At 36.2% G+C, this 22,833-nt stretch overlaps 1 protein-coding gene across 2 annotated transcripts in view; it reads right to left on the bottom strand.

Annotated features, from left to right (window-relative positions):
* ZEB1 (zinc finger E-box binding homeobox 1) overlaps positions 1 to 22,833 on the bottom strand; it is a 191,849-nt gene that overhangs the window by 24,805 nt on the left and 144,211 nt on the right. The window contains exon 3 of one of the 2 annotated variants that reach the window (XM_063098680.1): positions 13,576 to 13,638. In XM_063098680.1, coding sequence (XP_062954750.1) covers positions 13,576 to 13,638 — 63 coding nt within the window. The remainder of the gene's footprint in view (positions 1 to 13,575; positions 13,639 to 22,833) is intronic. The other variant, XM_063098681.1, reaches the window with a different exon arrangement.

Here is a 22,833-nt window from a genome sequence, read left to right as displayed (position 1 = left end):
AAGTTTTAAATGCTATGCACTTTTCAGAATTATATAGTCTGTATTTTACACATAAATTTTACTTCTTCAGTAAGTTATAAGTTTACCTATTCATTGATGAATTGTAAATGTACTAATTTTGGTGAAAAACATTTTTATAACATAAAAATTAGATCTATAACATCTTAATCTTGACTTCACTATTGAATAATCTATTTTATGATACATTTATTTATACATTATATATTATTCACTATTTATAATTTATGTATTCTTTTTTTTTTTATTAGTCTGTTTCTTTTTTTTTTTTTTTTTTTTAATTTTATTTTGTCGATATACATTGTGGCTGATTATTGCTCCCCATCACCAAAACCTCCCTCCCTTCTCCCTCCCCCCCTCCCCCCCAACAATGTCCTTTCTGTTTGCTTGTCATATCAACTTCAAATAATTGTGGTTGTTATATCTTCTTCCCCCCCCCGTTTGTGTGCGTGTGTGTGTGTGTGTCTGTGTGTGTGTGTGTGTGTGTGTGTGTGTGAATTTATATATTAATTTTTAGCTCCCACCAATAAGTGAGAACATGTGGTATTTCTCTTTCTGTGCCTGACTTGTTTCACTTAATATAATTCTCTCAAGGTCCATCCATATTGTTGCAAATGGCAGTATTTCATTCGTTTTTATAGCTGAGTAGTATTCCATTGTGTAGATGTACCACATTTTCCGTATCCACTCATCCGATGATGGGCATTTGGGCTGGTTCCAACTCTTGGCTATTGTAAAGAGGGCTGCGATGAACATTGGGAAACAGGTATACCTTCGACTTGATGATTTCCATTCTTCTGGGTATATTCCCAACAGTGGGATAGCTGGGTCGTATGGTAGATCTATCTGCAATTGTTTGAGGAACCTCCATACCGTTTTCCATAGAGGTTGCACTATTTTGCAGTCCCACCAACAATGTATGAGAGTTCCTTTTTCTCCACAGCCTCGCCAGCATTTATCGTTCATAGTCTCTTGGATTTTAGCCATCCTAACTGGGGTTAGATGGTATCTCAATGTGGTTTTGATTTGCATTTCCTGGATGCTGAGTGATGTTGAGCATTTTTTCATATGTCTGTTGGCCATTTGTATATCTTCCTTAGAGAAATGCCTACTTAGCTCTTTTGCCCATTTTTTAATTGGGTTGCTTGTTTTCTTCTTGTACAGTTGTTTGAGTTCCTTATATATTCTGGATATTAATCCTTTGTCAGATGTATATTTTGCAAATATTTTCTCCCACTCTGTTGGTTGTCTTTTAACTCTTTTAATTGTTTCTTTTGCTGTGCAGAAGCTTTTTAGTTTGATATAATCCCATTTGTTTATTTTTCCTTTGGTTGCCCGTGCTTTTGGGGTCGTATTCATGAAGTCTGTGCCCAGTCCTATTTCCTGAAGTGTTTCTCCTATGTTTTCTTTAAGAAGTTTTATTGTTTCAGGGTGTATATTTAAATCCTTAATCCATTTTGAGTTGATTTTAGTATATGGCGAGAGGTATGGATCAAGTTTCATTCTCCTGCATATGGATATCCAGTTGTCCCAGCACCATTTGCTGAAGAAGTCCCTTCGCCACTGAATAGGCTTGATGCCTTTGTCAAAGATCAGCTGACAGTAAGTGTGTGGGTTGATTTCTGGATTCTCTATTCTATTCCATTGGTCAGTGTGTCTGTTTTTATGCCAGTACCATACTGTTTTGGTTATTATAGCTTTGTAGTATAGCTTAAAGTCAGGTAGTGTTATGCCTCCAGCTTTATTTTTTTTGCTCAGCATTGCTTTGGCTATGCGTGGTCTTTTATTGTTCCATATAAATGTCTGGATAGTTTTTTCCATTTCTGAGAAAAATGTCTTTGGAATTTTGATGGGGATTGCATTGAATTTGTATATCACTTTGGGTAGTATGGACATTTTCACTATGTTGATTCTTCCAATCCAAGAGCATGGGATATCTTTCCATCTTCTTGTATCCTCTCTAATTTCTCTCAGCAGTGTTTTCTAGTTCTCATTATAGAGATTTTTCACCTCCTTGGTTAACTCAATTCCTAAGTATTTTATTTTTTTGGTGGCTATTGTAAATGGGCAGGCTTTCTTGATTTCTCTTTCTGCATGTTCACTATTGGAGAAAAGAAATGCTACTGATTTTTCAGTGTTGATTTTGTATCCTGCTACTGTGCTGAAATCATTTATCAATTCTAGCAGTTTTTTTGTAGAGGTTTTAGGCTGTTCGATATATAGGATCATGTCATCTGCAAACAGGGACAGTTTGACTTCATCTTTTCCAATCTGGATGCCCTTTATTTCCTTCTCTTCTCTGATTGCTCTGGCTAGTACTTCCAACACTATGTTGAATAGGAGTGGTGAGAGTGGGCATCCTTGCCTAGTTCCTGTTCTTAAAGGAAAAGCTTTCAGCTTTTCCCCATTCAGGATGATATTGGCTGTGGGTTTGGCATATATGGCTTTAATTATGTTGAGATACTTTCCCTCTATACCTAACTTATAGAGGGTCTTTGTCATGAATGAGTGCTGAACTTTATCAAATGCTTTTTCAGCATCTATAGAGATGATCATATGGTCCTTGTGTTTGAGTTTATTAATATGGTGTATCACATTTATTGATTTGCGTATGTTGAACCAACCTTGCATCCCTGGGATGAATCCCACTTGATCGTGATGAATAAGTTTTCATATGTGTTGCTGTATTCTGTTTGCTAGTAATTTAGTGAGGATTTTTGCATCTATATTCATCAGGGATATTGGCCTGTAGTTTTCTTTTTTGGTTATATCTTTACCTGGTTTTGGTATCAGGATGATGTTTGCTTCATAGAATGAGTTTGGGAGATTTGCGTCCGTTTCAATCTTTTGGAATAGTTTGTAAAGAATCGGTGTCAATTCCTCTTTGAATGTTTGGTAAAATTCTGCTGTGAATCCATCTGGTCCTGGGCTTTTCTTTGTTGGGAGCCTTCTGATAACAGCTTCCATCTCCTTTATTGTTATTGGTCTGTTCAAATTTTCTACGTCTTCACGGTTCAGTTTTGGGAGCTTGTGTGTGTCCAGAAATTTATCCATTTCCTCCAGATTTTCAAATTTGTTGGCGTATAGTTGTTTATAGTAGTCTCAAATGATTCCTTGTATTTCAGATGAATCAGTAGTAATATCGCCTTTTTCATTTCTAATTTTGGTTATTTGAGTCTTCTCTCTTCTTTTTTTTGTTAGCCATGCTAATGGTTTGTCAATTTTATTTATCTTTTCAAAAAACCAACTTTTTGATTCATTGATCTTTTGAATTGTTTTTTGGTTTTCAATTTCATTCAGTTCTCCTCTGATCTTAATGATTTCTTTCCGTCTGCTAACTTTAGGTTTGGATTGTTCTTGTTTTTCTAGTTCTTTAAGGTGAAGTGTTAGGTTGTTCACTTGCCATCTTTCTATTCTTCTGAAGTGAGCATTTAATGCAATAAATTTTCCCCTCAATACTGCTTTTGCAGTATCCCACAGGTTTTGGTATGATGTATCATTGTTTTCATTAGTTTCAATAAACTTTTTGATTTCCTGCTTGATTTCTTCTTGGACCCGTATGTCATTAAGTAGAATGCTGTTTAATTTCCATGTGTTTGTATAGTTTCCAGAGGTTTGTTTGTTATTAATTTCTAGTTTTAATCCGTTGTGGTCTGAGAAGATACATGGGATAATTCCAATTTTTTTGAATTTATTGAGACTTGATTTGTGACCTAATATGTGATCTATCCTGGAGAATGATCCATGTGCTGATGAGAAGAATGAATATTCTGAGGTTGTTGGGTGGAATGTTCTGTAGATATCTGCCAATTCCAATTGGTCTAGTCTTGTTTAGATCTTGTGTTTCTCTACTGATTCTTTGCCTAGATGATCTGTCTAATATTGACAGTGGGGTGTTCAGGTCCCCTGCTATTATGGTATTAGTGTCTATTTCCTTCTTTAGGTCTAATAGAGTTTGTTTTATAAATCTGGCTGCTCCAACATTGGGTGCATACATATTTATGATTGTTATGTCTTCTTGATGGATCAGTCCTTTTATCATTAAGTAGTGTCCCTCATTGTCTCTTTTTATGGTTTTTAGTTTAAAGTCTATTTTGTCAGATATAAGAATAGCTACTCCAGCTCGTTTTTCTTTTCTGTTTGCATGGTAAATCTTTTTCCATCCTTTCACTCTTAGTCTGTGTGAATCTTTGTGGGTGAGGTGGGTCTCTTGTAGGCAGCATATAGTTGGGTCCTGCTTTTTGATCCAGTCAGCCAGTCTGTGTCTTTTAATTGGGGAATTTAAGCCTTTAACATTAAGAGTTGTTATTGAAAGGTGTTGATTTATTCCTAGCATTTTATTGGTTGTTTGGTTGTCTTAAGTGTCTTTTGTTCCTTGCTTTCTGATTTACTGTTTGTTTTCTGTGTTTGTTGGTTCCTTAGGTTGTAGATAGTGTTTTTGTTAGCTTGTTTTCTCTTCATGAATGCCATTTTTATTATACTAGTGGGTTTAGATTTTTCTTGGGTTTTTATGGCAGTGGTAGTTATTTTTCAGGAACCAAACCCAGTACTCCCTTGAGGATTTCTTGTAAGGGTGGTCTTGTGGTAGTGAACTCCCGCAGTTTTTGTTTGTCTGAGAAATATACTATTTGCCCCTCATTTCGGAAGGATAGCCTTGCAGGGTAGAGTATTCTTGGCTGGCAATCTTTGTCTTTTAGTATTTTGAAAATATCATCCCATTCCTTTCTAGCTTTTAGGGTTTGTGATGAAAAGTCTGATGTTAACCTGATTGGGGCTCCCTTATAGGTGATTTGACGCTTCTCTCTTGCAGCTTTTAAGATTCTCTCTTTGTCTCTGAGTTTTGCCAATTTGACTATGACATGTCTTGGAGAAGGCCTTTTTGGGTTGAATACGTTTGGAGATCGTTGAGCTTCCTGGATCTGAAGATCTGTGATTTTTCCTATACCTGGGAAGTTTTCTGCCACTATTTTGTTGAATATGTTTTCAATGGAATCTCCATTTTCCTCCCCTTCTGGAATACCCATGACTCGGATATTTGATCGCTTATGGTTGTCTGATATCTCTCTCAGATTTTCTTCAATGTCCTTGATTCTTTTTTCTTTCTTTTTGTCTGCTTGTGTTATTTCAAACAGCCCATCTTCAAGTTCAGAGGTTCTCTCTTCAACTTCGACAAGCCTGCTGGTTAAACTCTCCATTGTGTTTTTTATTTCGTTGAATAACTTCTTCAGTTCAGCAAGTTCTGCTACATCTTTTTTCAGGACATTGATTTCCTTGTACATTTCCTCTTTCAGATCCTGTATACTTTTCCTCTTTCATCATGATGTCTAGCTGAGTTTTCTTGTATCTCATTCAGTTTCCTTAGAATTATCACTCGAAATTCCTTGTCAGTCATTTCAAGGGTTTCTTGTTCTATAGGATCTAGAGTTTGAGATTTATTAACTTTTGATGGTGTACTTTCTTGATTTTTTGTATTTCTGGTGTCTTTTTTTGGTGTTTATTCATTGTGGCAGGGGGTTTCACAGTCCACCGGTTTGAGACTAATGACTAACTAGGATGTTGCTGTTGTTGCCAATTTCGTATGGCTGCCTCCGTGACTGCTCAGTTGGCCTCTAGTGCCTTGTGTGTGTGGTTGCCTCGGGTCTTGGGCTTCTCCAGGGAGCCACCTTTCTGGTCAGCTTGGACTCTGCTGGGCTGGTGGATCATGTACCACAGGGTGTGTGATCTCTGTTGAGCTTTCACTTCCTGTGCAGGACTTCTCCCTGTTCCGTGTGCTCTGGCCCAGGCTGTTAGATCCTGCAGTGGCGACCCCACCGGCTGTGTGGTTTCTGTCGAGTCTCTGCCTCCCTGGCCACTCGTCTCCCCACTCTGTGCGCACTGTGCTGGGCTGGGGCGTGTCTTCTGCACCCCTCGTCTATCAGCTGGGCCTTCAAGACCCTGCTCGGCACTGCCTCGCCCAGGAAGTCTACCAGGTTTCTGCTAGGCACAGACGACTGGTCTCTCTGGGTGCCTTTGTAGCACTATGTAGATCTTTCTCGGGTCTTGTTCACCTTTGTATCACCCCCGGTGTAAACCGAGTCTAGTGCCCGCCTGCAGCCTGCTCTCCGGCAGGTTCAAGCGGACCTGGGAACTCTCCTACCACACTATTCCCAACCAGAAATTCGTTAGGCTTTTTTCCAAACTGGTGGCCACAGAGATGGTATCTGCCTCCCAGTAACAGGGAGTTTACCTGGGGCCGGAGTCCAGGGTGTGGTGGAGTGACAGTCGGCCCACCCGTACTTCCTTGCCCTCCCGACACTGGCCTGGGACGCCCCCCGCCACCAGCCCCGCCAGAGAACCATGGAGGGAGTGGGAGGGGAGGCCGGTCTGCAGGCTCCAGAAAGCCCTGCGCCAGGCCAAGCAAGTGGGAGGGCTCAGTGATGGCCGAGCCGGGCGGAGCTGCCTGCACCTGGGAAAATGGAGGCAGCCCTGGGGCAGTGAGTGCCCAGGTGGTGCAGGCGTGAGCCTGGTGGGCATCCGCCCCCCGAACAGAGCTGTGCCAGGGGTCACTCACAGTGCTGTGCCAGGTCGGGCACTCACTCTCTGTCTCTGGTTTGCCGCCTTCCCCATTCTCGGCCGCTGCCGCCTCGGGCTGTTCAGTCGCGGCGCGGCTCGAGTGCTCCCAGGAATCTTCTTTAATGCCGGCCTGAAACCTCGAATCATGAATAGGGCCACTGGCCGCCTTCAGCGGGGCCTCGGCCTCCGGGATCCTGGCTGCATCCACAGCAGCCCTGGTGCCGTGTTCCCTGTTTCGAGACTCGCTTTTGCAGCTAAGAAACAGTTCTTTTCCTGCTCCACACTTCAAAGCTGTTGCCTGTAAGTGAGGCAGCCTCTCCTGCCGGGGGCAAAGTGGCGGTCACCCCCACGACCGGCCAGCAGCAGCGGTCCTCCCTTAAGAGGTGGCGAGAGGAATGTCCACAAGTTTCCCAGCTGCCTGAGGCCCAGTGGCCACCTTTTCCACCTCAGCTACTCCACGCCAGCCGCCGCAGCCTCCGCCATCTTGAACCTCTCTCCATGTGGTTTTAATTTGCATTTCCCTGATGCTTTGTGATGTTGAGTATTTTTTCATGGGTCTGTTGGCCATTTGTATGACTTCCTTTGAGAAATGCCTACTCGGCTCTTTTTAGATGTGTTGCTGTATTCTGATTACTAATATTTTGTTGAAGATTTTTGCGCTTATGTTCATCAGAGATATTGACTTGTAGTTTTCTTTTTCTGTTGTATCTTTGTCTGATTTTGGTGTCAGAATGATGCTGGCTTCATAGAATGAGTTTGGGAGTATGGCCTCTGTTTCCATTTTTTTTGGAATAGTTTGAAGAGAATTGGTATTAATTCCTCTTCAATTGTCTTGTAGAATTCGGCAGTAAGGCCATCTGGTCCTGGGCTTTTCTTTGTTGGGACACTCCTGATTACTGACTGCTTCAATCTCATTGCTTGTTACTGGTCTGTTCAGGATTTTTATTTCTTTGTGGTTCAGAGTTTGTAGTTTATATGTGTCCAAAAATTTATACATTCCTCCAGGTTTTCAAATTTGTTTTGTGTAGTTGTTTATAATGGTCTCTAATGATTATTTGTGTTTCTGTGGTATCAGTTATAATGTCCCCTTTTTCATTTCTGATTTTTGTGTCTTCTCTCTCGTTTTTTTTTTTTTTTTAGTTAGCCTAGCTAACAGCTTGTCTATTTTGTTGACCTTCTCAAAAAAACAGCTTTTTTGTTTCATTCATCTTTTGTATCATTTTTTTGGTCTCTATTTCATTTAGTTCTGCTCTGATATTATTTCTTTCCGTCTACTAATTTTGGGATTGAATTGTTCTTGTTTTTCTAGTTCTTTGAGGTACAGCAGTAGGTTGATTACTTGAAATCCTTCTATTCTTTTGACATAAGTGTTTATTGCAATAAACTTCCCTCTTAGAACTTCTTTTGCAGTATCACACAGGTTTTGGTATGATGTGTCTATTTTCATTAGTTTCAAGAAAATTTTTGATTTACTATTTAATTTCTTCTTGGACCCATAGGTTGTTCAGGAGTGTATACCATATATTTGTATAATTTCCTGATTTTTGCTCATTATTGATTTCTAGTTTTAATCTGTATGGCCTGAAAAGATACTTGAAATGATTTCAATTTTTAAAAATTTGTTGAAACTTCATTTCTGACCTAACATATGGTCTATCCTGGAGAATGTTCCATGTGCTGATGAGAAGAATGTACATTCTGTAGTTGTCAGATGAAACATTTTGTAGATATCTGTCAGATCCAGTTGGTCTAATGTGTAGTTTAACTGCTTTGTTTCTCTGTTAATTTGTTACCTAGATGATCTGTCCAGTGTGTGCTGAGGTCCCCCACTATTATTGTATTGGGGTCTATCTCTTTCTTTAGGCCTAATAGTGTTTGCTTTAAATATCTGGGTGCTCCAGTGTTGGGTGCATATATATTTATGATTGTTGTACCTTCATGCTGGATAGATCCCTTATCACTATATAGTGGCCATCTTTGTCTCTCTATGTTATTTGGTTTAAAGTCTATTTTATTTGATATAAGAATAGCTACTCCTGCTCATTTTTGTTTTACATTGGTGTGGTATTTGTTTTTCCATTCCTTCACTATTAGTCTGTGTGTGTCTTTATAGGTGAAGTGGGTCTCTTGAAGACAGCATATAGTTGGGCATAGCCTTTTAATCCAATCAGTAAGTCTGTGTCTTTTGAGTGGGAGTTTAATCCATTTACATTTAGGGTTGTTATTGAAGGTGCTGTCTTATTCCTAGCATTTTATCAATTTTCATTTGGATGTTTTAAATATTTTTTTGTTCCTTTATTCCCCTTTGATTATTTGTCTTCTATGTTCCTTGGTAGGTTGTAATATTTAGTTTCTTTCTCTTTCATTTGCATTTTCATTCTACCAGTGGGTTTTGTTCTTTCTTTTGTATTCATGGTAGTGATTATTGTTTTTTGGATTCCAGGTGCAGGACTTCCTTAAGGATTTCTTGCAGGGCTAGTCATGTGGTAGTGAGCTCCTGCAGTTTTTATCTGGATTATACACTATTTTTTCCCTCATTCATGAAGGATAGCGTTGCTGGGTATAGTAGTTTTGGCTGGCAGTTTTTTTCTTTTAGTATTTTGAATTTAACAATCCCATTTTCTTCTGGCATGCAGAGTTTCTGTTGAGAAATATGCTGTTAGTCTGATAGGGGTACCCTTATAGGTGACTTGACGTTTTTCTCTTGCTGCTTTTTGGATTCTTTGTCTTTGATCTCCTGGATCTAAAGGTCTGTGTCTCTCCCTATACCTGTTAAGTTTTTTGTTAGTATTTCACTGAATAGGTTTTCAATGCCTTTTTCTTTCTCCTCCTTTTAGAAAACCCATGATTTAAATGTTTGTGTGCTTAAAGTTGTCTGTCATCTCTCTTAAATTTCCTTCATTTTTTAAAATTCTTTTTTCTTTTTTTTTTTTTTTTTTTTGTCTGCCTGGGCTATTTTGAAAAGACTATCTTCAAGATCAGAAATTCTTTCGTCTGCTTGTTCTAGCCTGCTGCTGTAGGTCTCAGTTGTGTTTTTTATTTCATCAAATGAATCTTTCAGTTCCATGAGTTCTACTACATTCTTTTTTAAAGTACTATTTCTTCATAAATTTCCTCCTTCATATCCCGGATTTTTTTTCTCATTTCGTTATATCATCTGAGTTTTCTTGTACCTCATTGAGTTTCTTTAAGATGGTTGCTCTGAATTCCTTTTCAGTCATTTCAAGGGTTGCCTGCTCTATAGGGTCTGGTATTTGAGAATTACTGTATTCTTTTGCTGGTGTCATATTTTCTTGATTTTCATATTTCTAGTATCTCTTCACTGACATCTGTTCATCTATTAGAACAGTTGCTTGTTCTATTACTCTGGAGTGGGCTTTGAGGAGAGAGACTTCCTCTTCTTTTTCTGGTCTCTGCTGGTGACTCTCCTTCTTAGTTTTCCATTCACTCTCCAGTCGAGTGGCTGGTGGGCCACCTGCACAGTGGCTGTGGCTGTTATTGTGATGGTGAGCCACTTTTGCTGTAATTGTGGCTGTGATGGTTGCTGTAACTGTTGCTGTAGTGGGTCACCCACACAGAAGTGGTGTTTTCAGCATGTTCCTGCTTTCTAATGGGTGGGAGGGCACTGCCCATGGCTCCTGCCTGGGACCCTGTGCATGCTCCTGCATTTTGCCAGGCAGTAGGGGCTAACCACAGCTCCTGCCTAGGAGCCTGTGTGTGCTCCTGCCTCTGGTGATACGGGCTGCCCATGATTCCTGCATAGAATCCTGTGTGTACTCCGGCCTTCTCAACATTAAGCATTTAAGATGTGAAGTAATTGAAAAATATTTTAGCTCCTTTAATGCCATTTCCAATAACATTTTAATAATTATTTATTAAGAGTTATGATATGTTGTAATCATCTGTAAGCTACTAATAATTCAATGATACATCAATATATATATTTTTAAAACCTTAAGATCCTTGTGATCCCTGAAAATTTTTTAAAATTTCAATTTCAGTTTACATACAAATTTTTGTTGTAAAAAAGTATGACAGTTTATCAGAAATAACTTCAAACAGGAAATGTGTACTATGTTAGCACAAAATTCTATAGGGTTTATAGAATGGAAATATGAATTCAAGGGATAAACAGTATAATATTTCTGACTCTTGAAGAAGAGGTTATTCATACTTTGTAAAAAAATCAATGACAGTTGACATTAAAATGCTATGGATTTCACATATGAGTGATATTAAAAATGTCAGTGTTTTTAATATGCCAGAAATTAAATTGTAACTACTTACATTTAAAATGAATAATTTATGTGTCCATTAAGGAGTCTGAAGCAATATATAATAAATTGACATACTGTAAAATTTAGATGATGATAACAGTACTCTTAGGGTTGCTGTGAGGATTAACTAAAATAATAATATACTTATTATTATTGTACTATGCATGTAGTAAGTGCCATGTAATTATTAGCTGTTCTCCTTAAAGCAGTCCTGCCCAGTGAATATCATAATTTCACTATTAAAATTTTTTCTCAAAAAATTTAGGGTAAGATAAGTTATAATGCTTTCCCCAAACTGCGTAGGAACAAAAAGTATTACCATTAGAGCAAAAAAATTGGCATTAGATGTCTGGTATCAAATTCTGGGCTCCTTCCACTAAACTACTCTGTCTCCACGAACCCACATTTACTAACCCCAGTTTCAAGCTGAGACCAGAATTCTGCAGTTTTATCCATAAAATTTAAAGTGTTACAAAGTGCAGATTGTGAAAAGGTCAATTATGAAGAAAATTTCCTGGCCTTAGTACCAATAAACTTATGTATTTAAAACATTATTTGGTTATTGTTTAGATACGACAAAACTCAGAGCTGACTGTCAGGATATAGAATTATAGGACTAAAAGCATTTCTCGAAGAGTAGAATTGTCAAAATGTATAGGACTGTAACCACAAATTAGAGAAAGCAAACACTTAAAGACTAAAAACTTTTTGTCTAGCCATATATATACACATACATATATATATATATATATTTTTTTTTTTCCCCATCCAGAATAAAGTATCCTCAGAATTCATCATCTCTTTACCTTCTATTTTTGAAACTTTGTAAAGCTTCTAACTATATAAAGAAACAAGGGATGCTCAGAAGAAACAAAGGATGTTTTGGGTGAATTTTTCACTCTTTTAATACTAACCCCAGACTACAGTTTTCTTAACTTCATGAATTGCAAAAGGAAGTCAACTATAGAAAAAATCTGACAAAGTTCTGAACTAATGATGGTGACCTTTGTGCAGTGTTTTTGTTTACTTTGTCAGCACATTAAATCATTATTCCCTAGAAGTCAAGGAAGTAACAAAAGCAAAGACAAATCATAATTTTAAAGTTTAACTGCTCAAAAGTCTCAAGAGTTCAACTTCCTTCTTTCCTTAAAGCTATACTTACAGGAACTTTATTAAATGTTTGCTTACTCCTAACTCCCTATGTTCTAGGAAAATAATGCAACAGGGATCATATTCTTGAGGGTGGGAAGACCTTACATTTCAGTAGCAACTTTGGTACTTAGGTTAATACAAGGTTACTCTGCCTTCCAGATGTGATTATTATTTTGGTGGGGGAGAGAATTTATGTACTACTCAGTACTTCAAACTTAAATAATTCCTTTATTTTTATAGCAAAGAGCAAACTGTCAGATAAAGTGCTGTAAACTTGGAACTGTGTATGTCTTTTTTTATAGTATTTTTGCATAAAAGGGCAAATGGTTTTTGGTAACTCTGGTAATATATTCATAAGTCATTAAAGTTTAACATTTGGTAAAAGAGTAATGGACAACGTTCTTTTGTGTTCATTAACACTACTGTTTTACTAATAACAAATATCTAGTTTAAATACTTTACATATTCTGTAGGTTAGTATGACAAATATTTGATACCAAGCATATCTGAATATATTATTCACGCAAGTTACACATTACAAAGTTAAGAGCAGAATATAAAATCTTAGGCTGTAGGCACCACAAATCATCACTTACTCCATTATTATTTAGTTATTTGGAATTCACCTTTAATAACAACACGAAGATTTAATCTTTGTCTTATGAAACTCACTGACAAGTATGGGAATGCTAATGTTTATATTATAGATGAAAATCTATTTTTGACACTTATTATCCATGAACCACATTCATCATACATTAAGTAAGATAACTTATAAGGTTCTATGGAATATTCCTAAAATGCACTGCAAAATTGAAAAATAATAATAATGTTAAAACATAAAAGAGAAGTTCTAGCTGACTTAGGGGACACAATAAAAAGTGTCTGGTATTATCATACATAAGATCTAAGTTAAGTTTTCTACTTAAACTTTTGCTTCTTAAATCTGATCTTAATTCATTACAGGGGAATGCCTTAAGTCTCAGGGAGTACATACTTTTAGTCACCTGGAAGCAAATTTCTCGTTTATTACAACTCAACTTTGTTTCGGCCCTTTTCGATCACAGAAATTACAAGAAAAAATGTCATTCTCTTTTTTGCTGTGACACGTTCACTCAATTCAACAATATTCATGATTCTCATCTGGTTTAGAGATAACTCACAATATTTGCTTATTCTTCTTTCTTCTGCTTTCTGTCTTGTGGCTAACTCAAAGCAGATCCTGGTAATTAATAATGAAAATCAAAATAGATATGTACTTTTGGTAGAATAATTTGATAGAAGTTCAAATTATCATTCAAGCACTTATTTTTTGTATTATCTGTAGATCATACTTGTCATCCTTATAGAATGGAAAATCTGCTGTATTATATAAACCTAAGTTTACACTATTTTAAAAATATTTACCTCCAACTTTTTATGTAGCACTCTATACGCCTTATTACTTACAAATTTAAGGCGGACAAGATAAAAGAGGAGGAAATAGACTAAATTTAAGACTCACAAATACAAAAAGCAGTGACATAAAAGACTTCTTTCAAAGACTACAGTACCAAAGAAAATGGCAAGAGAGTACCTGTACATCCTGTTTCGTCTGCCTGAGCTTCAGGCCCCAGGATTTCTTGCCCTTCCTTTCCTGCTAAAGTCAAAGAACAAGGGATTAAAATAGATCCAAGTGTCACAAACATCTTAATTTCTAGAAATCTGAAAACTTTCAGTACGGATTATATTTAATTTGTTTTTTTTTTCCTTTTATAAGTATGGTAATGTACACTTGAAAAGTAAAGCTTTTTAAAGAAATTAAGTGTATAGTTTTATAAAAATTACAAAGATACCGTAGAAAAGCAAAATCAGTGCAGATTTAGTTATAATTCTGAAATTATACATAGCTTAGAATTATAAGCAAACTGGGAATTCAACAGTATTTTAGGAGAAGAGCTCTACCTATAGGTGCTAAAATTATTTTTTTCATTTCTTCTCAAAAGTACAAATTTCTGTATCCTAGGCACTGTGGCTTTATAACTTATTTCTTTTAACTTTTGTAATAACCTATTTTATAAGTTAATAAAAACAAAACAAAACTTGAGGTTTGGAGAAGTTAATTAACGTTCCCATAGACCCGCATCTAGTATAGGTGGTAGCAGCGGAATTTGAATGCAGGTCTGACTGGCTTCAAAGCCCACTGCACCCTTGCTTGTTTAACTACAGTACCAGAAAATTAGAAAGAAGATCAGAGGGAATTCCATTGAGCCCAAAGTAAACACCTAAGGCACTATACTTTTTCTTTCATTCTTCATTATTCTAACTTCTGATAAATAGTAGTAATAATACTGGTACTGATAAACATTTTTAGGAGTTTGTTATCCTCCCTTGCCAATTCCAGGCTTACAGAAGGCTAATTGTAGTATTCTATATAGAATAGGTTCAAAGTACATATTTTGTATCATAAATAAATGCATACTTTTTTGGTCAGCAGAAAGTATGTTTTTTATATTCAGGTATGTTTTATTTATTATAATAGTATACTAAAAACGTGCATATACAAAAGACATGAAGGAGTTAAAACTGCTCTTTTCTATATAGTAACAGAGTACACGTCATAATTATGATCATAATACTTATAAAGTCATACTAAAACATACTGCATTTATCTGCACACTAAAAATTTCCACTGAATATGTCAAAAATCTTGATTTAGATTTCTCTTTAAGTTTGCTGATTGAGAAACAGAGCACTAATCAAGTAAAATCTTTGTATTACATTAAAGCATTTATTTCTTTAAGTGCCTTGGATTATTGGGTGGATTTATTTAGCAGGCTGCTATTCATTAACTTTTATACTAGTACTCAAAGACTATCACTATATAAAAAAACAGTTAAATTATGCACACGCTTATTTAGATAAAAAAAAAACTGTATAAAGTAGATAATGATGAGATTAACATCTGCTGAACAATTCTCATTTTATACTTATCAGCAAAATGACAATTTAAAAATACCTAGTACAGCGTTTACAATAACATAGGGTAAACACCAGCATTTGTTACATGTCTGGAAACCTCTGTCTCCCTTTTTTTTCCTCTCCAATACATCAACTTAAATGAAAACAATAAACAGTATAGGATGCCAATTGGGAATTCCCATGATGGTATTTCTACACCCTTTATTTCTCCTCAAATGAAAATGAGAACAGCCAGAATTACTACTTGCTAAGACAGAATATGACATTGACATTAAAGGTTAAAATGACATTTTGGATATTAATTTTTCTACTTGTAGTTATTATTAAATTTTGAAGCTGTCTATAATTCAGCTAAATTATTTACTCATTTTTTCATTCCTTCATCACTGCTTGGGATTAAATCTAGGCTCTTTATATGAGCATTAGACATACTTCAGAATCTCAATTTAAAACTTATTTGCCACAATTTAAAAACTAGAAGTCTCAATTCTTTCCCTCATAATTGGGGCTGGAATTTTGGTTGGGCAACTAAAATCATGTTGCCTAATGAAAACAAAATCTATCCTAATGTTGGCCTGTAATGTGAACATACTTCTTTCATTACAAAAAGTGCTGCCCAGGAACTGGCTCTTTCCTGCTTCACCTGCGGACAAAGGGGCTGTTCTAAATATTTTTCAAGCAGTATTCTCCCTCATTTGTTTTGATCTTCTAATTTAGGAAATATAAGGGTAGTAAAGTAGTCAAATCTATTTGTACATTAGATTTTTTTTCCCCATAAGACTTAATAATGTCAACACATTATGATTGGTTAACCTAAATGCAATTCAAAAAGGAACACAAGAATGCACCTAAGAATTTTGCTTTTAGTCTAAATTCCAAAGCATATATATATAAATGAGTAAAACTCTTGAGTAATAAGACTTTGTTTTTTTAAACAATAGAAAAATATAGCCTGAAAAATAAGTCATGCAATACTACTCAGCTATAAAAAGGAACAAATTATTGATACATTAAACAACTTAGGGGAATATCCTAGAAACCATGGAGAGTCAAAAAGCCAATGCAAAAGGTTTATCCTGTATGATTTCATTTATACAACATTCTTGAAATAAAATTACAAAAATAGAGATTAGTAGTTGCCAGGGTTTAGAGATGGGCAGAGAGGAGGGAGAGAGGTGGGTATATAAAAGGAAACTAGGGAGCCTCGTAGTGATAGAATTGTTCTGTATCTTGACTGTATCAATGTTAAATATTCTGGTTGTGATAATCTATTACACTTTTTCAAGATGTTACCATTGTGGGAAACTGGATAAAGGGCATACGGGATCTCTCTGTATTATTTGTGAATCTATAATTTGTAAATTTTTTGTGAATCTATGATTATCTCTAAATAAAAAGCTTAATTAAAAACATAAGTCAAAGGCAAATAACACAAATTTAGGTCAAAAGACATAGCATTTATTCATTTTAGCCATAAGATGAAATTTCTAGTAAGTAAAAACAAGGATAAAAATGCAATTCATTTTAATTAAAAATCCAGAATATCTACTATCAACTGCAGGATAGAACAGTTCAAAGTACAGGAGTGATTATTTAGCACGTGCTAAATTCTAAAATTTCCAATTTTGAAATTTATATCAGTGTGTTTCTAACCATTTCAAATGTGTTCACAGGAATATTTTATAACAATTTCCAATAAGGCAGAGTAAGTGGCTAACTGAATCAGATATTTCTTTCCTGGTTTTGTCCTGATAAATCCATTGTATGTTGAAAATATCCTAAGCCAAAAACGCATTCTGTATATTCAATCTACCGAATATCATAGCTCAGACGAGCCTAGCTTAAATGTGCTCAGCATGCTTATATTAGCCTAGAGTTGGGCAAAATTATTAACACAAAGCCTAATTTATAATAAAGTGTTGAATATCTCATGTAATCTATTGAATATTGCACTGAAAGTGAAAAACAAAATGTTGCATGGGTTCTTGAGGTAGTTTCTTTTTTGACCGGTAAGGGGATCGGAACCCTTGGTTTGGTGTGGTCTGTACCACGCTCAGCCAGTGAGTGCACTGGCCATCCGTATATAGGATCCGAACCCGCGGCCTCGGCACTACCAGCACCGCGCTCTCCCGAGTGAGCCACGGGGCTGGCCCTCTTGAGGTAGTTTCTAATGAATGCATATCACTTTCACACCATCATAGGGTCAAAAAATTCTAGGTAAATCCATCATAATTTGGAGATCATCTGTATACTTTTTGTCAAGTTGTTTGCTCTGCCTAGAAAGCCATAACCCATTTCAACTGAATTACTTCTACTGATCTGATTCTTTAAAGGTCAGTGTACATCTCTCATTCTGTGGGTGTTCCCTAAGCCTGCTCTTCGCTATTCCCTGCTAAAGGAAAACTATCCAAAAAGCAAATGCCAACAGAATCCTGAATTCAAACTTAAAAGTGTTCAAACTTTAATTAGGAATACAATGGTTCATTGTGTACTTTTCCAGACAGCTTCATTCTCCTCGTCCACCTTGTATCTTCTAGTTTCTACATATATATGCAAGTATTTGTGGTCTAACTGTCCAGCAAAGTCATAGTAAATACACGGTTCAAAAAGTTAGTGTAAAAATGGAATTAAAAGATAATACAAATCTTTTCATGAACTTTTTGAAGTATCCTTGTATAATTCACAACCTTCATGAACACCTGTTAACTTACACAAAGATAAACAAACAGAAACAAAACATACCTGAGGTCAGATTCAGTTAAAATGGAGAAAAAACAAACCACTCTGTGTCTCCTACTGAATGCAGCTAATAAAACCTGGGGAGAATGCAGGGAGAAGCTACTTGAAGACTCTAACAGGTAAATCATAGCAGGCAGAATGGAGAAGATAAGACAAGAATTCAAAGTACCACAGGGTGATTTCCCCCCACTCCATTTTTTTTTTTAACCCTGGTTTCCCCTGGCCTGGATTTAAGGCAGCCTAAAACCTGGAAGTATGCACTGGGGAACAGCAGGGAAAATTCTAGGAGACCTTTAGTTTAGGCCCACGGAGCAGGAAAGGGCTCATATACAGGAGAGATATGCAATTTTTCCCTTTATCCTTTTGTATTCCAGCCCCTAAGTCATTTCAAGGTAATGGTAGAGACGATGGTAACAGTAGGGGCCTGAAGATACCTAAAACTCTGAGGAAGGGAAACCTTCCTCTCCAACAGGAGAAGCTGGGGCCCTAAGAGTGTGGTACAAACTTCCACTGAGTTCTTTCTCTCCCTGTCTTCCTGCAGTTCTTCTTCCTACAAGCACAGTTGCAAGAAGTGTATGGCAAAGTGAGGTAAATAAAGTCCAGATTTTTGGCTAGAGGACTAAAAAAGGAAGTTCCAGGGAACTGAAAGTACTGGGGAGATCATGAAAGAGAAAAGCTCAGGCAAGTCACCCCTTAAAGTTATTTATGAACTCCTGGGTTTATGCCCAAAGTTCTCATACATGAATTTGATCACAGACTTTGGGAACCTAAGTATGGTATAAACCACTATCCATGTCCCAGATGACCACGGGTGGTACAAGTCCAAATAGCATTGCAAAGGCTTTGAAAACTGAACTGATTATAGAACCACAGTCTACAGAAAGTTGGTTAGAGTTTAACAGCCTGAATACAACTGGATAAGTTGCCTGATAAACCAAAAATGTCAAAACTCTCTACAGAATTTAAATAAGACCAAGAATCTCATAACATAATACTTAAAATGTCCAGGAAACAATTCCAAATTACTTGGCATGTGAAGAGCCAAGGACACTCTCAACATGCATGGGAGAAAATGACCAAAACATGGCAACATCGAGAAGACATCGATATTGGAATTAACAAACAAAGACTTTAAGGTAGCTATTATAAAAGTGCCCCAAGAAGTAAAGGTGAGCACTCTTAAGAATAATGGAAAGATAGGTAGTCTCAGCAAATTCTCAGCAAATAGAAGACATAAATAAGAACCAAAAGGAAATTTTAGAACTAATTATACAGTAACAAAAATTGTGAAAAATCAATGGATGGGCTTAACAGCAAAGTGGAGATAACAGAGAAAAGATCAGTGAATATGGCAGTAAATCAACAGAAATTATCCAATCTGAACAAGACAGAGTAAAAAGATTTTTAAAAGAATAAACAGTCTCATGGATATATGGGACACAATAAAATATCTAACTTTATTGTCACTGGAGTCCTAGAAAAAGGAAAATATAGTGTAGGAAAAATAGGTGAAGAAATAATGTCTAAATGATTCCCAAATTTAGTGAAAGACATAAACCAATAGATTAAGGAAGTTCACTGAACTTCAAACAAGTAACCCCCCCCAAAATCTTGGCTCACATCCATCAATCAAATTCAGAAAACTAAAGCTTAAGAAAAATCTGAGAAGAGGAAGAGAAAATAACACATAACTGTAAGGGAACAATGATTTAAAAGTCCACAGATTCATCACCAGGAAGTATGGCTTCCATAAAAATGTAGAACATTTTTAAAGTGCTTAAACAAACAAACAAAACCCTATCAGCTCAAAATTCCACATCCAGTGAAAATATCCTTCAGAAATGAAGGTAAACTAAAGACATCCTCAGATAAAGGAAAACTAATAGAGTTCACTGTCAGCATACCTGTTCTAAAAGAATTACTGAAGATATTTTGTCAGAAAGAAGGTGAAATGATATCAAAGAGACACTTGAAATGCCTGGAATGAAAGAACAAGAGAAAAGATGTAGTACATATAACAACTACAAAATAATAAAGGGAGGATAACGGAACCCATATGGGAGTAAGGTTTCTACATTCTACTCTAGGGATGTCCCTAAAGCAGTGCTTATGTTATAAAAGAAAGTATCAAAATCACAATTCTAAACTTTATGATTAAAAAAATAGAAAAAGAGGAGCATAATAAACCCAGAGTAAGCAGAAGAAACAAACAAAAATCAGAAATCAATAAAACAAAAAACAGAAAAGTGGAGTGGTTTTGATTTGCATTTCTTTGGCGATTAGTGATTTTGAGCATTTCTTCATATACCTGTTGGCCATTTGTATGTCTTCCTTTGAGAAATGTCTATTCAGCTCCCTTGCCCATTTTTAAATTGGATTATTTGCTTTTTTTGCTGTAAAGTCATCTGAGCTCTTTATGTAGTCTGGATATTACTCCCTTGTCAGATGCATTTTTTGCAAATATTTTCTCCCATTCTGTAGGATGTCTTTTCACTCTACTGATTGTTTCCTTTGCTGTGCAGAAGCTTTTTAGTTTGATATTTGTTTATTTTTTCTTTTGTTGTCTGCGCTTTTGGGGTGTTATTCATAAAATCCTAAAGTTATTGCCCAGTCCTAAATCTTGGAACACTTCCCCTACATTTTCTTCTAGGAGTTTTAAAGTTTCAGGCCTTATATTTAGGTCTCTAATCCATTTTGAGTTGATTTTGGTATATGGAGAAAGGTACGGATTAAGATTAATTCAAAACCACTCTGAGATATCACCTCATCCCAATCAGACTAGCTATTATTAAAAAGACATAGAATAACAAATGCTGGAGAGGATGTGAAGAGAGAAGAACCCTCCTGCACTGTTAGTGGAACTGTATATTAGTACAGCCATTATGGAGAACAGAATGGAGGTTCCTTAAACAACTACAGGTAAAACTTCCACATGATCCAGCAATCCCACTCCTGGGGATAGATCCACAGGACTGGAAAACATCAGGTTAAAGGCATACCTGTACTCCCATGTTTACCGCAGCTCTATTTACAATAGCTAGGCAATGGAACCAACCTAAATGTCCATCAATAGATAACTGAATAAGGAAATTGTGGTATATCATACACACACACACACCCTCAGCCATAAAAAATAATGAAATTCTACCATTTGCAACAACACGGATGAGCCTGGAGAAAATTATTCTAAGTGAAACAACCCAGGTACAAAAAGAGAAATAACACACATGTTCTCACTCATAACTGGGAGCTGAATCCATAAATAAACAAATGAACAATAAAGAGAGACAGAAATAAAGAAAGATACGTTGAACTTTTAGAAAACTAGAGATGGAAAAGGGGAGGGGAGGGCAAAAGGGAGGGGGGCTAATGAGGAATTGCTCAATGGACACAAAGAATGATTGTGTATTGTAGTGATGAATAAGCTAACTATACTGATCTAACTACCACACACACTACACAATTATTGAAAATCAACATTGTACCCCACATGTATGTATAATAAAAAATTTAAAAACAAAACAAAACTGAATTTCAAAGAGCAGTTGTAGGAATAGAATGAAACAATGAATTCATTCATACTTTCATTCAAGTGCAGCAGGCATTGTTCAAAGTATTGATGCGACAAACATTATGTAAATGTGGAAAGCCCTACATAAATATAAGGAAATGTTATTTTCAACAGAAAAAAGTTTCCTGGTTAGTAGTTCTGAACAACAATGCATGCTAAAAAAAAAAAAGATGAGAAAATTTATACACATGGTCACTCAATACTGTAAAAGTTGAAATCTAAAGCCTTTATTTATAAAATCTTACTTATCTTTTGAAAATATTCTGAAAAACTGAAAACCTAAAACTATGAACACAATAAGTTATTCGGCATGTTTATCCACCAAAATAAAGTTTTAGTAAATTCGCAATTTTTTAAAAAGTTTTTTAAACTTCAACCTAAACTTGAAAGTCAACACACATTACAAATTCACAACACAATAAAGTTCGTAGAGCTCTTGAACTAAAATGTCTAAGTTTTGCAAAGATCAACCTTATTACAAACATCAGATTCATATCCTAATCATATATATGGGAATATATAGGAATATGTACATACAATCCCATAGGATGTCAATCTGGCCCATTATTTTTAGACCCATAATATGTAATTGTTTAAAGAATGAAAGCATGAGGGGGCTCCTAAAACAGGTGTCCCAAAAGCTTAGAGTATATATTTAAAAGGTTTAACTGACACAAGCATGAGAATTTTTGGCTGAACCACAAGAAGATCTTGTAAGTTGAATACAGATATGTTGGAACACTGCCAAGTCATACTTTCTTCCTTACAAAGCAAATTTAGTTTATAATATTTTAGAATAATAGGACTTAATTACCCTAGAAGTTTTGTTTTTTATAGTAACATGTCTTAGTCTATTTAATGTCTGCAATAAAATATTGCTTCATTCATATAATCCTTTTTTTAAGAGCTTGATCCTAATTTGAGATTACATTCACAGGTAAAATTAGGTTTTTAAAGGTACTCATTGCAAACGTGTACTTAACATTCCAACACTATATTACATTTTCCCAATATAATTTAGACTCTTCATTTACATTATGTTACAGATTTGTGAATATCAGTTTCATGGGCTGGTCGCTAACCACTTTCTTGTTTATTGTTTCCCCTTTTTCTTATAGATCTTAAAATAACTAATTGACAGAGGTAGTGTGGCTTCCTTTAGCTCAGCCTTGACTCTCCAATAGGCTTCCTATGATGCCACCTCAGCAGGGAGGGGGAGTGATTCCTTGGTACCACTTGGTGGGATGAAAATCTCAGCTCCCTAACTGGTCTTGTCTGACACCACTCTGGTGGGGGTTGAGATGCCTCATTTCAGTGAGGGTGTAAGTTTAAGGCTCCCCACTCACGGCCTTTGCTGGTGGGGTTGGGGAGTGAGGCTGCAGTTTTTTCTGCGGTATTTTGCTGTAGTAGAGCAGTTACTGTCTAAAAGTTTTGTGTCTCATGAGGCTGCCTCTTTCCAGGTCCTCTAGCTAGAGAGAGGCTTTTCTGGGGGTTTTTGTGAGCATGTGTGCACCAGTTAAGGTTCTCAGGTTGCTGGCTTCTCCAGTACCCACCTTATCTATG

The sequence above is a fragment of the Cynocephalus volans genome, chromosome 6 (genome assembly GCF_027409185.1).
Source record: "Cynocephalus volans isolate mCynVol1 chromosome 6, mCynVol1.pri, whole genome shotgun sequence".
Classification (NCBI taxonomy): domain Eukaryota; kingdom Metazoa; phylum Chordata; class Mammalia; order Dermoptera; family Cynocephalidae; genus Cynocephalus; species Cynocephalus volans.
Note: the sequence above shows the minus strand (reverse complement) of the source record. Positions and strands in the feature narration are given on the sequence as shown.